The 13,664-nt window shown below is 41.2% G+C and overlaps 1 protein-coding gene across 4 annotated transcripts in view; it reads left to right on the forward strand.

Annotated features, from left to right (window-relative positions):
- Positions 1–13,664, forward strand: part of ANAPC10 (anaphase promoting complex subunit 10) — a 245,054-nt gene that overhangs the window by 61,398 nt on the left and 169,992 nt on the right. For 2 of the 4 annotated variants that reach the window (XM_075543739.1, XM_075543740.1), the window contains exon 5: positions 5,102–5,480. The exons of 1 other annotated variant lie outside the window; for it this stretch is intronic. In XM_075543739.1, coding sequence (XP_075399854.1) covers positions 5,102–5,332 — 231 coding nt within the window. In that variant the 3' untranslated portion in view covers positions 5,333–5,480. Of the gene's footprint in view, positions 1–5,101; positions 5,481–13,664 lie in introns of those variants that run through there. One more of the 4 variants, XM_075543741.1, reaches the window with a different exon arrangement.

Below are 13,664 nucleotides of genomic sequence, written 5' to 3' on the forward strand. Positions count from 1 at the left end.
ACTCCTGGGTATACCCACAAGACAGGACCTTCTCAATTCCATCTACATCTACACCCTGCATTCACTTCTTTCCTTGCCTCCTGCTTACGTGTTGAGCTACTAACTGTAAGGTTGGCACTTTGAAACCCTCACCCACCCTATGACAGAAATACGAGGCTTTCTTTTCCCATAAAGCAGTACATTCTCGGAAACCCACAGAGACACTTCTGGCCTGCCCAGTAGGGCTGCTATGAGTTGGAATTGACTCCATAGCAGTAAGGTTTGTTTTTGTTTTAATGAGGAAATAACTAGTTTGTAAAGCCACCCACTTAGGTCATTTTTTTCTTATGGCAGCTGTTGGTAACAAATAGAGTATTTACTGGAGAGTGTTGCTTAGCTGCTATAATAAATACCAGACTTGGTAGGCGCTTTGGAACTGAGCAATGGGTGAAAGCTGGAGGAATTTGGATGATGCACATGATAGGTCACCTTGAAGTGACTGTTGATAGAATTTTGAATATTACAGGTGATTTCAATGAAATTAGAGTGGTAAGCCGCTGGTGCAGCTTTAAAAGAAAAATAATCACTTTTATTAGAAACTGTGGGAAAGGTGATCCTTGATATAAAATGGCAAAGAATGTACCTGAATTATGTTAGAGTATTTTTTTGGAAAGTAGACCTTGTAAGTGATGAGCATATAGATTCAGCTCAGGAGAGTTCAAGATCTTAAAGGAACAGCATCGTTTCCTCAGGCTGCTTAAAGCAAAATTGAGAAGAAAGATACAGACTGAGAAATGAAGTGTGCAAAATGAAACGAGAAGTTTAAGATTTGGAAACTTCTGTTATAAAAATTAAGAGAACATGCCCTTGACATAGACACTAACCCTTCTCTGAAGAGATCCGACCTATGACCAGTGGACCTAATCAAGCATCTTCTCAGACACCTATCAGTGTAAACTGAAATGGACCATTGTAGTTGTTATTAGGTCCTGCCTGTGTGTGTGATATTCTTAAATAACTTATATAGAATCTCATTATTAAATGAATTTGGATATAGTAGGCATGGTTCTTGAAGTACAATAAAAGCTTGATACACTGTGATCAAACTATGGAAGCGTCATGTTAGATTGTTTTCCTGTCTGTGTGCTTAATCTTAGATTGGCTATGTGCATTTATGCACGTCTTAATCCTTCCTTGCAGAAGGAAGTGAGTTGATGTAAGTATATACTAATATTTGTAGACGAGGAAAGATAACTATTATAGGCATAAGTTTCCAAACTTATTTGGCCTACAACCTTTTCCTGAAAAGAAAAGGAAAAAATAGATTCTGTTCCCCTCAACCTGTGCAATGAGAACTTCTGTACGATAGCCTATAATCCAGAATACAGTGTAGGTATCTGCTTTTGCCGCGTCCCTGTGTTATTCCAGGAAGACTAGAGAAACAAATCCATAGACACTCCTATGTGTGTAAGAGAGAGCTTTATATAAAGGGTAATTGTACATTAAGAAAGCATCCCAGTTCAGTCCAAGACCATAAGTACGATATGAGCCCATATGTCCCATATCAATCTACAAAGTCCTCTTCAGACTCCCAAAACACATGAAATGATGCCGAATGCAGGACGATCATAGACCAATGGGTAGAAAGTCTTTGGATCCACAGGCGTAAGCATGTCAGCGCTGGCAGGGGTGTCCACGTGATTCCCCCAGTCCTCAGGGGTCAGGTTGCATCAGGGTAGGTCCATGTGGCTTCTCCAGCTCACAGGACAGAGTGCCATGTGTCTTGTCAGTGGAGCATTGTCTCAGGGAGTGACCAGAGAGAGAGAATGTTTCCTGCCTCCAAGAAAGAATACTGGATTTCCCAGAATTCTCAGGAGATGGCCATGCACCCACACGGGTCTCATTGCCTATGATCTGATTGACAGACTAGACTTTGCCTCTTCACTCGTAATCCTCTCGAATTGACACCAGATTGTGTAACTACCACACCCTTTCTCCCCCTGTACCCCAGAGAGCAAAATTGCCCACTTCAGGAGACACGGTTATAGGGCAGAAACTATCCCAAGCCACTTTGGTTCCACATGAGAAGTTGCCAGGCACATCTAGGAGTTGAATGGCCCGGTGCTTCTAGGGGCATCTTTGCTGCTTTGCCCTTTTGTTTAACAGTGTCCGGCTGCATTAGGCTATTAATTGCTTCAACCTAGTCTCTCTTAAGTTATATTAGTGCTTCCTGTAGTATTTGAGTCTCGTCTTATAAATGCTACCTGCAAAACCTCAGAACCTGTATAGTTACTCCCTGGTGGCCTTCGATATTTTGACAGCGCCATGGGTGTTGTTTGGTACCATTAGTGTACGAATGGAGCACTTTGCAAATGATACCGTAAAGGATTCATGCTTCTTCCAACAAGCCTGATCTATTTCCAAGGACTTAACTACGTACTGGAGAAAAATGAGCAATTTATAAATATGTTTCTCTCAGAGAGTTACCAACTCCCTCAAGTAAATGGCATAATTTCATTCCATCTTCAGATAGGCCATCATCAAAAAATTCTAAATCTCTATAATGGAGTACTTGTTAATATAGCTTTGGCTATTTGAGGAGTCAATTTATATAATTTTTAATTTAAAATGTTATTGAATATTTGCCAATGCATTACTGTTGCTTTGTTATGTACATGATCATATTTAATCGTTCCGATACTCCTATGAGGTAGGTGGCATTAATCGCCTCATTAGAGATGATATAGAACCGAGGCTCAGAGTGATTAAGTAATTTTCCCAAATAGTTCATAACATTTAGACATTCAGATAATTTCTGTTAATACTAAAGAGAGTGTTCTTTATTCAGTGTGGACTTTTGTGTTTCTTAACATAGAAAATCAGAAATACGTTTTATTTTGTCAGCAGCAGGCACTGTACAATACTATTCATTTTGTATAAGGAAACAATCTATATAAATGTGTACTACTTATCAAATTATATATATGTATGTATGGTATGTGTGTCAGGAGCCCTAGTGGAATAGCAGTTACACGTTGGGCTGCTAACCACAAGGTTAGCAGTTTGAAACCACCAGCTGCTCGGTGAGAGAAAGAAGGAGCTTTCTACTGTTTTTAAGAGTTACAGCCTTGAAACTCACAGGGACTGTTCTGCCCTGTCCTACAGGGATTTCTATGCGCTGCAATCGACTTGATGGCAGTGAGTTTAGCTTTTGGTTTGGATGTGTGTGTATGAGGGTAAATAAAATGTATTGCTATAAAATCACAGATATTTTTATTAAACAAAAATATCAAATTGAAAAACCATTGTTTCCTAACATATTCTCTACTGAGATCTATACACACTTTTGAAATGGTATTTCCATCTCTCTAACCTTTCCCCAAATAATTTTGTGCTGTTTGAATTACATTATATCTCTATAGCAGTTTGAGTACTTCTTAGGGACTCATGTTCTTTTCAGATGTTCTTGCGTTTGTGGAACAAAAAGAAGTCTAAAGGGGCAAAATTATGGCTGGAGGGTAGATGGGGCAAAGTTTCCCAATGAAATTCTCATAGGACAGCCCTTGCTACTCTTGAAGAATAAGCAAGTGTATTGAGATGATGAAAAAATTATTTTGTACAACATTCCTGGCCTTTTTCTCTGTTGTACTTTTCAGTTTTCTTTATAGTTCTTCCTAGTAAGCCACTGTGCTGTGAAGTGAAATTACTTGGTATGGCTCTTCCATTCATATGTGTAACACCCTCCAACTCGGGGGATGGGTCAGTGTAGCCATTCTGCTGCATAAATGAGCCCTTTCAGAAACATGAACTGAGAACCACATGACCGTCAAGAAAGTAGAGCCACCAGCAGAGTGCTCATGAGAGCCCTGAGTGGAGTGAGGTGGCAGTGGCCCAGTGTGGAGCAGCAGGAGAGGGACCAGAGGCTGCAGCACCTAAACCGTGAGATGGAGTGAGTAAAGCTGAATTTCTTCAGGCAAGAGACCGACTTGCAGGCTGGGTGCCCATAGGGCATTTATCGGGGCTATCGCTGGCCTGAGCAAGGCAGAGGCCAAGGGCTCTGTGATGGGCTGATGGGCTAAGGACCAAAGTGAGATTAGCCTGCGGAGACGTGCTGCTGCAGACAGCAACCGAGAACAAGTGTGTCCGTATCGTGCTTTCTGGTCCTGACTTAGAGACCCTGTTCGCTTCCCCAATAACCCCCAGGAGTTCTGTGTGTGTGCTCTGGGTGGAGCCCAGTGAGAGAAGTAACATGACACGGGAGGAGTAGTGTCAGAACAGGGAAAGAAGGCTGGAAGGCAGAGAAATAGCTGACTGCTCCCTCCTGGGAAATATCCTTGGGCAGATGTGAAGCTGTATTCTCCTTCCCGCTTGTGTAAGTGGAGGAGGTCAGAGGTGGCCCCCACACCATTTTCTCACCTCATGACCATCCTAAGTCCTTTGAGAAATGTTATCAAACCTATTCTTTTGGAGTCCTTAAAAATATTCACCAGAACCTTCAGAGCTCTGTGCCTTGAGTTTAACTTGCCCAGCAGATCCCTTCAGAAGCCGCTTTTAGATTGGCTCTTGTTTGAATTGAAGGCATCCTAACAAGTCGAAGAGAAGTATTACTGAGAAAACTTAACTGCAGCCATTCCCCGATCAGAGATGTTTTCGAACTCCTCTTGATTGAAATAAACATATACATGTATAAACTGGACCCCAAGTAGCAATACTTTTTGACCTACCCTCATATGTAAGTCATTGTATGTTAATTCCATTTTTTCCATGAATTTTCGGAAGTCTCTTCTTAGGTTGTGTATGCATGCATTAATATATGTAAAAATACTTCTTATATTTTTTGAGGTTGCTGAAATGTGTGTTTTCTAATGTATACATGATTTAAGTTTTTTTAAACTAAGACTGTACACATCTATTTTTATTTTTTCCACTAAGATGGTACACAAATTGCTTAGTAACTAAAAATACACCATGGTTAAAAAATACTCATTAATCGGTTGTAATTATTATCGTAGTCAGAAAAACATTGTCAGTTTTAGGCTGTATTTGTATTATAAATTGTATTAATTGGTCGAGCGCATAGTCTGACTTTGTTTTATTTCTCTCTTTTTTGGGGGGCGGACAGCAACTTGAACTAGTGGAACCAAGTGGCTGGATACATGTTCCCTTAACTGACAATCACAAGAAGCCAACCCGAACGTTCATGATACAGATTGCTGTGTTAGCCAACCATCAAAATGGAAGAGACACCCACATGAGACAAATTAAAATATATACACCAGTAGAAGAGAGTTCTATTGGCAAATTTCCTAGATGTACAACTATAGATTTTATGATGTACCGTTCAATAAGGTGACTGTAAGATAAACAAAAGACATTCTATATATCTTTGTTTTAGCTTGTCATTAAATATCATATCTGGTAACTTTACTGAGAAGAGTTATTTTATAATTTTGTATGCATTTAAAAGTTTATTGTATCTTTAATAAATAAATACTGACATACTTCTGGGGTCAGCTGTCTATTTTCCTGAACACGTGTTAAAGGTCACATAGTGCCCACTCAAAAAGTGTATTTAAGCCTATCATTACATTTTTTTCTGATATTAAAAATAAACTAGTTGACTGAAATTTTTAAGATGTACCAAATTTTCACTTTGTAATTGGTTGCCATCGGGTTGGATCTGACTCGTAGCGACCCTTTGCACAGCAGAACAAAGCACTGCCAGTCCGGTGCCGTCCTCACAATTGCTGTTGTGTTTGAACCCCTTGCTGCAGCTACTGTGTCAGTCTGCCGCGTTGGGGTCATCCTTTTCCCTGACCCTCTGCTTTATCACAAATGCTGTTCTCTTCTAGGGACTGCTCTTTCCTGAAAAACATCCCCACAGAACATGATGTGGGTTTTTACTATCTTCATGTCTAAGGATTATTCCATCGATATTTTGCCCAAGGCAGATTTGTTTACTCCTCTTGCAGTATACTGTACTTTTAATATTCTTTGCCAACTCCATAATCCAAATATGTTCTATTTTGCTCTCCCTTATCCAGGGTCCAGCTTTTACATGCATATGAGGCTGGTGGTTTGGCTTCACTTAGCTTTGTGGGCGATAAACCTAGTGATGTACTTCTGGCAAGATTACAGTTTGGAAAACCTGGGGCAGTACTGCAACGTGAGCTTGCCCAATCAAAATCTACTCAGCAGCATACACCAAAAGGTGGCGCTAATGGTTTGCACTTCCTGCTGACAACGCTTGAACCATGCCATTGCTTGAAGGTTCCAGCAAAGTGGTATGCCCCTTTGGGCATTTATTAGTGGTTATGTGTTGGGCCGCTAGACCAGTCAACAGCCCATAATTTCAGGAGTTAGCATAGGACCAAAATCCAATGATGCTGAAGGAAGAAGTTCAAGCTACACTGAATGCATTAGCAAAAACAAATTCCAGGAATTGACGGAATATTCATCGAAATAAATCAGGAAGCTAAAGAAGGCTCAGAGGCATTCACCCGTCTATGCCAGGAAATTTGGAAGATAGCTACCTGGCCAACTTACTGGAAGAGATCTGTATTTGTGCCCATTCAAAGAAAGGTGACCCAACAGAATGCTCAAACTGTAAAACATTGCCATTGATATCACAAAATTCTGCTTAAGATCATGCAACAACAGTTATGGTAGCACATTGATAGGGAGCTGCCAGAAGTTCAGGCAGAATTCAGAAGACATGGAACAAGGGACATCAGTGCTGATGTCAAGGATCTTGGCTCAAAGCAGAGGACACCAGAAAGATGTCTGTTTTGTGTTTCATGGACTATGCAAAGGCATTTGACCTTGTGGACCATAGTTCACCATGGATGACCTTGAGAAGATTGGGAATTCTGGAATATTTCATTGTGCTCATTTGGAACTTGTACAAGGATCAAGAGGAAGGTACGTGAACAGAACAAGGAACTGCTGCTGAGAGGTTTAAAATCAGGAAAGGTGTCCATCAAGGCTGAATCCTTTCTCCATATTTGTTCAATCTTTATGCTGAGCAAATCATCAGAGAGGCTGGATTCTATGAAGAAGAAGAGTGGCATCAGGATATACCACAACCCTCCATATGCAGATGATGCAACATTGCTTGATAAAAATGAGAAGGACTGGAAGCACTTACTGATGAAGAACAAGGAGTGTGGCCTTCAGTGTGGATGACAACTCAATGTAAGGAAGACAAAAATCTTCACAACTGGACCAATAGGGAACATCGTGATAGAAAAAGGGTTGAAGTTGTCAAGGATTTTGTCTTGCATGAATCCACAGCTAATGCTCATGGAAACAGCAGTCAAGAGATCAAGAGACATATTGTATTAGGTAAATCTGTTGCACTCAATCTCTTTAGAGTGCCGAAGAACGAGGATGAAAGCTGGACATTGAATAAGAAAGATGCAGAAGAACTGATGCAGTTTTGAATTGTGTTAGAGACGAATATTGAAAGTACCTTGAACTACTAAAAGGACAAACATCTGTGTTGGAAGAAGTGAGGCCAGAGTGCCCCTTAGAAGAAGGATGGTAAGACTTCATCTTACATACTTTGGGCATATTGTCAGAAGAGACCAGTCCCTGGAGAAGGACATATCATGTTTGGGAAAGTGGAGAGGAGGTGAAAAAGAGGAAGGCCCCCAAAGAGATGGATTGACACAGTGGCTGCAGCCGTGGAATCAGGCAGAGGAACAATTGTCAACATGGCGAAGGACTGTACATTGTCTCCTTCTGTGTGTATGGGGCTGCTGTGGCTTGGAGCAGACTCAATAGCATGTGATCTAAACAGCATGCATTGGTCTGTGAGCCTGACAGTCAACAGTTCAAAACTACCAGCATTTCAGCAGGAGAAAGACTAGAATTTCTCTGCTATTGACAGTTACCGTCTTGGACACCCAGCACTGACTTTATGGCAATAAGTTTGGTTTGGGAAAGAGCTTTGTAACATGTTCTAATAAACAAGTATCCTGAGCATTTCTCACTGGCATTTCAACTTGTTACCTTCATTAATATGGTGGTTAGTTTTTTTGTGCCAACCAGGCACCTGTAAGAAAATCTGGGTGGAGTTTGGCCTCTAGACTAGGCTGTAGCCTGGAGGGAGAGATTCCTGGGAGGTGTAGCCTACATCGAGAATGACTCTGTGGAGGCCAGGCTCTTGCTGTCACTCCCTCCTTGTGGGTTGACCTGATATAGCTACCTGCCTCATCTCCTGTGCTACCTGCTGGCTGACTCATCTGGCGTAGACACGCCGCACCACCAGCCAGCCAATTGCATTGCCCCATCATGAGGTTCCACCGTGACTAGCTTTGTCACATTGTGCCACTAGTCTCCGCTCCACTTTACCACACCTCATCTTCCTACTTTGTGCTTCTTTGGCCTTTGGGCCTGGTGGCCTTGTGAGCTGGAAAGACCTTCAGCCTATTAATTGACCTTTGAAAGTGAATTGAACTGAGTTCTTTATACACTGCTTTGCTGTTATAATTCCTTTTTGCTATATATACTTATCTACTTATGTGTACTCAGAAGTGTCCTGGTTTTGCTTCTCTAGAGAACTCTGTCAAACACACTTAGTAAACCTTTTAATCAGGAATTTTATCTGTGTAGCCACTGCAATGGATAGTGGATCCTAGAGAGGTAAAAGTGAGCACTAATGAAGAGACAACACAATGAGATTTTTCCATTTCACCTGTAATCTAGATATCAGACACTTTCAAGTCAGTTTATTAGCTGAGGAAATACTGAATTACTGTTACAAGACACTGTAAATGGGTGGAACTTTGGAATACAGCAGTTAACAGCAATAATAAATACTCAACTCTAAAAAGATTACTTTGTTCAACCAATCCCCCACTCCCCCTACATAGCATCGTAGATACTGAATTATATGCAATAAGAAAACCAAGAACTGTGAGGTGGACTTGCTTTCCAATTGTTTGCAATCTGCTAGCGGAAGCAACTGGTCTGAGCAACCCTAGCACAAAGTAGAAAGTGATAAGACCACTAATTGGTGAGTGTTCAGTGATTATACCATAAGCAAAATTTGAGAAGCTAAGGCTTAGATTCTATAACCTTTTTAATTTAACATTTGATTATTAAGCTAATTCAGTGTAGTCTCTTGATGTATACAGTTTAAAAATGTTTTAGGACTTTCCCCAGTGTTTTGGCTTTCTTCTATGTATGACTCCCTGGAATACGTGTTTGGAACATTATTATTTTTTAATTGTTTTATTAGGGGCTCATACAACTCTTATCACAATCCATAAATACATCAATTATGCAAAGCACATTTGTACATTCATTGCCCTCATCATTCTCAAAACATTTGCTCTCCACTTAAGCCCCTGGCATCAGCTCATTTTCCCCCTCCCTCCCCCCTCCTTCATGAACCCTTGATAATTTATAAATTATTATTTTGTCATATCATGAACCCTTGATAATTTATAAATTATTATTTTGTCATATCTCAACCTGTCTGACGTCTCCCTTCACCCACTTTTCGGTTGTCCGTCCCCCAGGGAGGTCACATGTAGATCCTTGTAGTAAGTCCCCCTTTCCAACCCACCGTCCCTCTACCCTCCCAGTATCACCACTCACACCACTGGTCCAGAAGGGATCGTCCACCCTGGATTCCCTGTGTTTCCGGTTCCTATCTATCAGTGCACATCATCTGGTACAGATAGTCATCTAGCCAGACTTGCAAGGTAGAATTGGGATCATGATATTGGGGGAAAGGGGGGAAGGAATTAGAGGAAAGTTGTATTTTTCATCGTTGCTACATTGCACCCTAACTGGCTCGTTTCATCCCCAAGACACTTCTGTAATGGAATCTCCAGTGGCCTACAAATGGGCTTTGGGTCTTCACCCCGCACTCCCACCTCATTCACTATGATAAAATTTTTTGTTCTGATGATGCCTGATGCCTGATCCCTTCAACACCTCGTGATCACACATGCTGGTGTGCTTCTTCCATATGGCCTTTGTTGCTTCTGAGCTAGATGACTGCTTGTTTACTTTTAAGACCCCAGACACTAGATCTTTTGATAGCCAGGCACCATCAGCTGTCCACCATATTTGCTTATTCTCCCGCTTTGTTTTCAGCGGTTGTATCGGGAAGGTGAGCATCATAGAATGCCAATTTAATAGAAGAAAATATTCTTACATTGAGGGAGTACTTGAGTGGAGACCCAATGTCCTTCTGCTACCTTAATACTATAAGTATATGCACATAGATCTATTTCTCTACTTGCATATGTACCATGCCTTTATCTAGAGCTCTATAAATGCCCCTTGCCTCCCAGCTCTTTCCTCTATTTTCTTTGACTTTCCTCCTGTCCCACTATAATGCCCAGTCCCCACCTGGGTTTCAGCAATTCCTGTTGGTTACATTACCCTAGATCATACCTTACCAGGCCTCCCAACACCCTCCTCACCACCAATTTGGATTACTTGTTCCCTTGGCTCTGGGTTTGTTAACACCACTACCTACCTTTCCCCTCACCTCCCCCTCTCCCATATTCCCCCGGAACTGTCAGTCCCTTGTTTTCTCCTCCATATTGTTCATCCAGCCTATCTTATTTAGACAGACCTTCAGAGATAAACATGAACAAAAACTAGACAGAGCAAAACCAGGCATCAATATACAACAAAACACAACAAGAAAGAAAAGTTTGTAGTTAGTTCAAGGATTATTTGTTGGCCATTAGGAGTGTTTTCCAGTTCAGTCTGCTGGGGCACCATGCCCTGCCCCCAAAGTCCACCTTCAGCATTCCCTGGGGACTTCGCTGTTCCATTCCCTTGTTCTGTTGCATCCCCTTAGTGTTTTGCCTCGGTGTGGTGGGATCAGATCGGGTGCAATTCCCACACTGTGTCTCCAGTGTTGTCCCCTGTAAGGCTACGGCTCAGTGAGGGGCGTCACATCTCATAGTGGGGCCGGCCATGTGATTCTCTGTGGACTGGCTGCTCTAATTTGGAACATCATCCTCACAGCCTTGTGGGCCAGGATGTGCTCCACTCTCTCCTCCTCCCCCTTCATCTGCTCCCGTGTGCTCTGATCAGATATGTCCCTCTCCCAGAGCTGCAGATTCAATGGTGTCCTTTGAAATAAATTCTTCAGGGGGGGGGGCACGTGTCTACGTAGTAGTTGGGATTGAGGCCGGCCCCCAAGACCTCTCCACTGGTTCCCTACTCCACCCGGCATGTGGAACATAATTTACCATCTTCCATAAGAGTTGGGTTGTCTTCAATTAATAAGGCCCTTCTCAGCATAATTCCCTATGTAATGTCTTATAATTCTGGAGCTATGCTTGCGGCTATATGCCCATTTTGGAGGGAGTTATCTATTATACTAATGGACAGAATTAGGGTGACTTTAAGATGTGACTCAAGTAGAGCGTGTGAACCAAATCACAACCTTTATTTCCTTGGGGGCTTCTTTAAGACTATAAGAAGGTATGACTTAAGACACCATCCTTTGTTTTCCTTGGGAGTATAGTCGGTTAGCAGACAAAAAACCACATCTCTGGAAAAGCCATCCCTCTATTTCGCTCACTGAGCGCTGGTAGAAGCAAAAAGACCTACTTTAACTTTTGGACATTTTTGACTGCTGGCTCCAGGCCCTGCGTTTGGCTTGCCTCAGCCTGACCTTCGGATTTGGGACCAAAGAGCACCCACAACCGCCTGAGACATTTCCTTAAAGTTTTGTGGGTTTCTGTGGGAAGTTGTAGCAAGTTACAAAACCTAGAGACACGAGGGGGTAAACTCATGGGAGTGGGTAGGGAGAATGAGTATCGGAGCTTCGTTTTAAGAGTTGGTCATTTGGAATACTTTACTTTCCAATTCCTTGGAACTAGTCTGGTATGAATTCTTCTAAAAGAAATTATTACCACAAGACTTCTTTCTACCAGATAGTTCATGGTCGCTCATAAAAATGGGTCTGTTCCTGTGCAGTAGTGACCACGAAGTCTTAGAGAGAGGAAGACAATGAAGTTTCTCTTTCATTATCCTCAGTGATTAGTTCCTTAATGGTCCTTGGTAATGATTTACTGTACCAATAGAACACGTCTTAAGGCTAGCTAAATGGAAAACCCTACATTTTAAATCTAATAAAATGTCTATAAAGACATGTCAATTTTACACAAAACAGTTGGCTATTTTTTGGACCATTAACCAATCTATTTTTTAGTTTTTTGTAAAGGGACTCTCCCTTTAGTCTATGGATAATCCTACCACAATTTCTTGTCTTCATTGAATAAAATCACTTTGCTGTTTTGCAAGCACAAGTAAAATTGCATTTGGGCCCATTTAGAACTGGCCTCACGGCTTGTGAAACATTTTTCTGAGCGAAATTTTATTTAAGGAATTGGTGTTTCACGTGATGCATGCCTGGAATCTCTAGCATTTACCATCCCAGTTATTTTAACTACTAAATTCATTGCCATCTGCCGTCCATTGATGCGGCTCCATGGATGCCGTAAGATGATCTTGCATTATGTATCCCATTTCTGATGTTGAGAGGCAATCATAGTTCTCTGCCTGTGGTCCTTGAAATAACTCCCAAACTGTTTTTATGGACTTTATTTTGAGATTAGTTCTCCTCTTTTCGCTGGCCTTCATCTATGGCTGGAAACCCAGATTTTAACAGATCATTTCCTGTTGTTAATGCAGTAGTACCAAAATCCTGATCACTTACCAAGAAGCGACTTATCCAAAAGACTGAAGCAGACAGAGTTCAGCCAGCTGATCTTCCAACTGTTAGAACTTATAAGAATCACATGTTAACTGGATGTGAGGACAAAGTGAAGCAGAGAATAACAGAAAAGTCAAAAACAAAGGGTTTTCATTAAATTAAAGTAAAGTGTCTACAAGCATCAGTCTCCAAAACCCTGAGACCAGCAGTACTAGATAGTGCCTGGCAACCATTACCAACTGCTCTGAAAAGTATTACATTAGAAGGTCCTGGTTAGAGTAGGTGAAAAAAGTGAACTAGAACTCAAAATCATAAAAGAGACCAGGATTATTGGTCAGAAACTCATGTGATGCCCAAGCCTGAACTAAGTCAGACCCTTAGTCTGAAACTGAGTTTACCCCCTTTGTTGCACTAATGAACCATGTAAGATTTTCAAAAGTATTTTCCCTAGGTAAGCCACTTAGGACAGAAGGAAAGATGGAACTGGGAAACTGTGGGAGCAGGTGAGATCACTGATGGTACACTAGAGGAATTTAAATGGATGAGTTTTAAGCAAAATGTACATAAATTGTTTAGAGTGAAACTGATGATCTTCCCTATCAATCATCCCCTAAATTTCAAAGAAGCATAACAAAAAAGAGTCTAATCTGTACAGTAACATTTAGCAGCTTTAGGATATACAAGTAATTTAATTTTCAAAAAATTTCCCCTAAATTATCTCTATTACCAGGCTATTTAGAACCAAATTAATTTCTTTCTTGGAATTCTCAATTTATTAGACTGGTAATCTGGTATAACTTTGACTCCTCTTCATCTTTCCTTACTCAAAAACTCTTAAGACCTGCCAATATTTTCTCCACAGAAACTCTCATTTTGTATCTTACCTTTTTCTTTGCATTCTAAGCCAATTGCTGGAAATCCCCAACTGACCCATTATCTTCAGTTTGTACTAAAATAAAATCCAAACAACTTCCCTTCATATGGCTTC

Source organism: Tenrec ecaudatus, chromosome 3 (assembly GCF_050624435.1).
Source record: "Tenrec ecaudatus isolate mTenEca1 chromosome 3, mTenEca1.hap1, whole genome shotgun sequence".
NCBI lineage: Eukaryota > Metazoa > Chordata > Mammalia > Afrosoricida > Tenrecidae > Tenrec > Tenrec ecaudatus.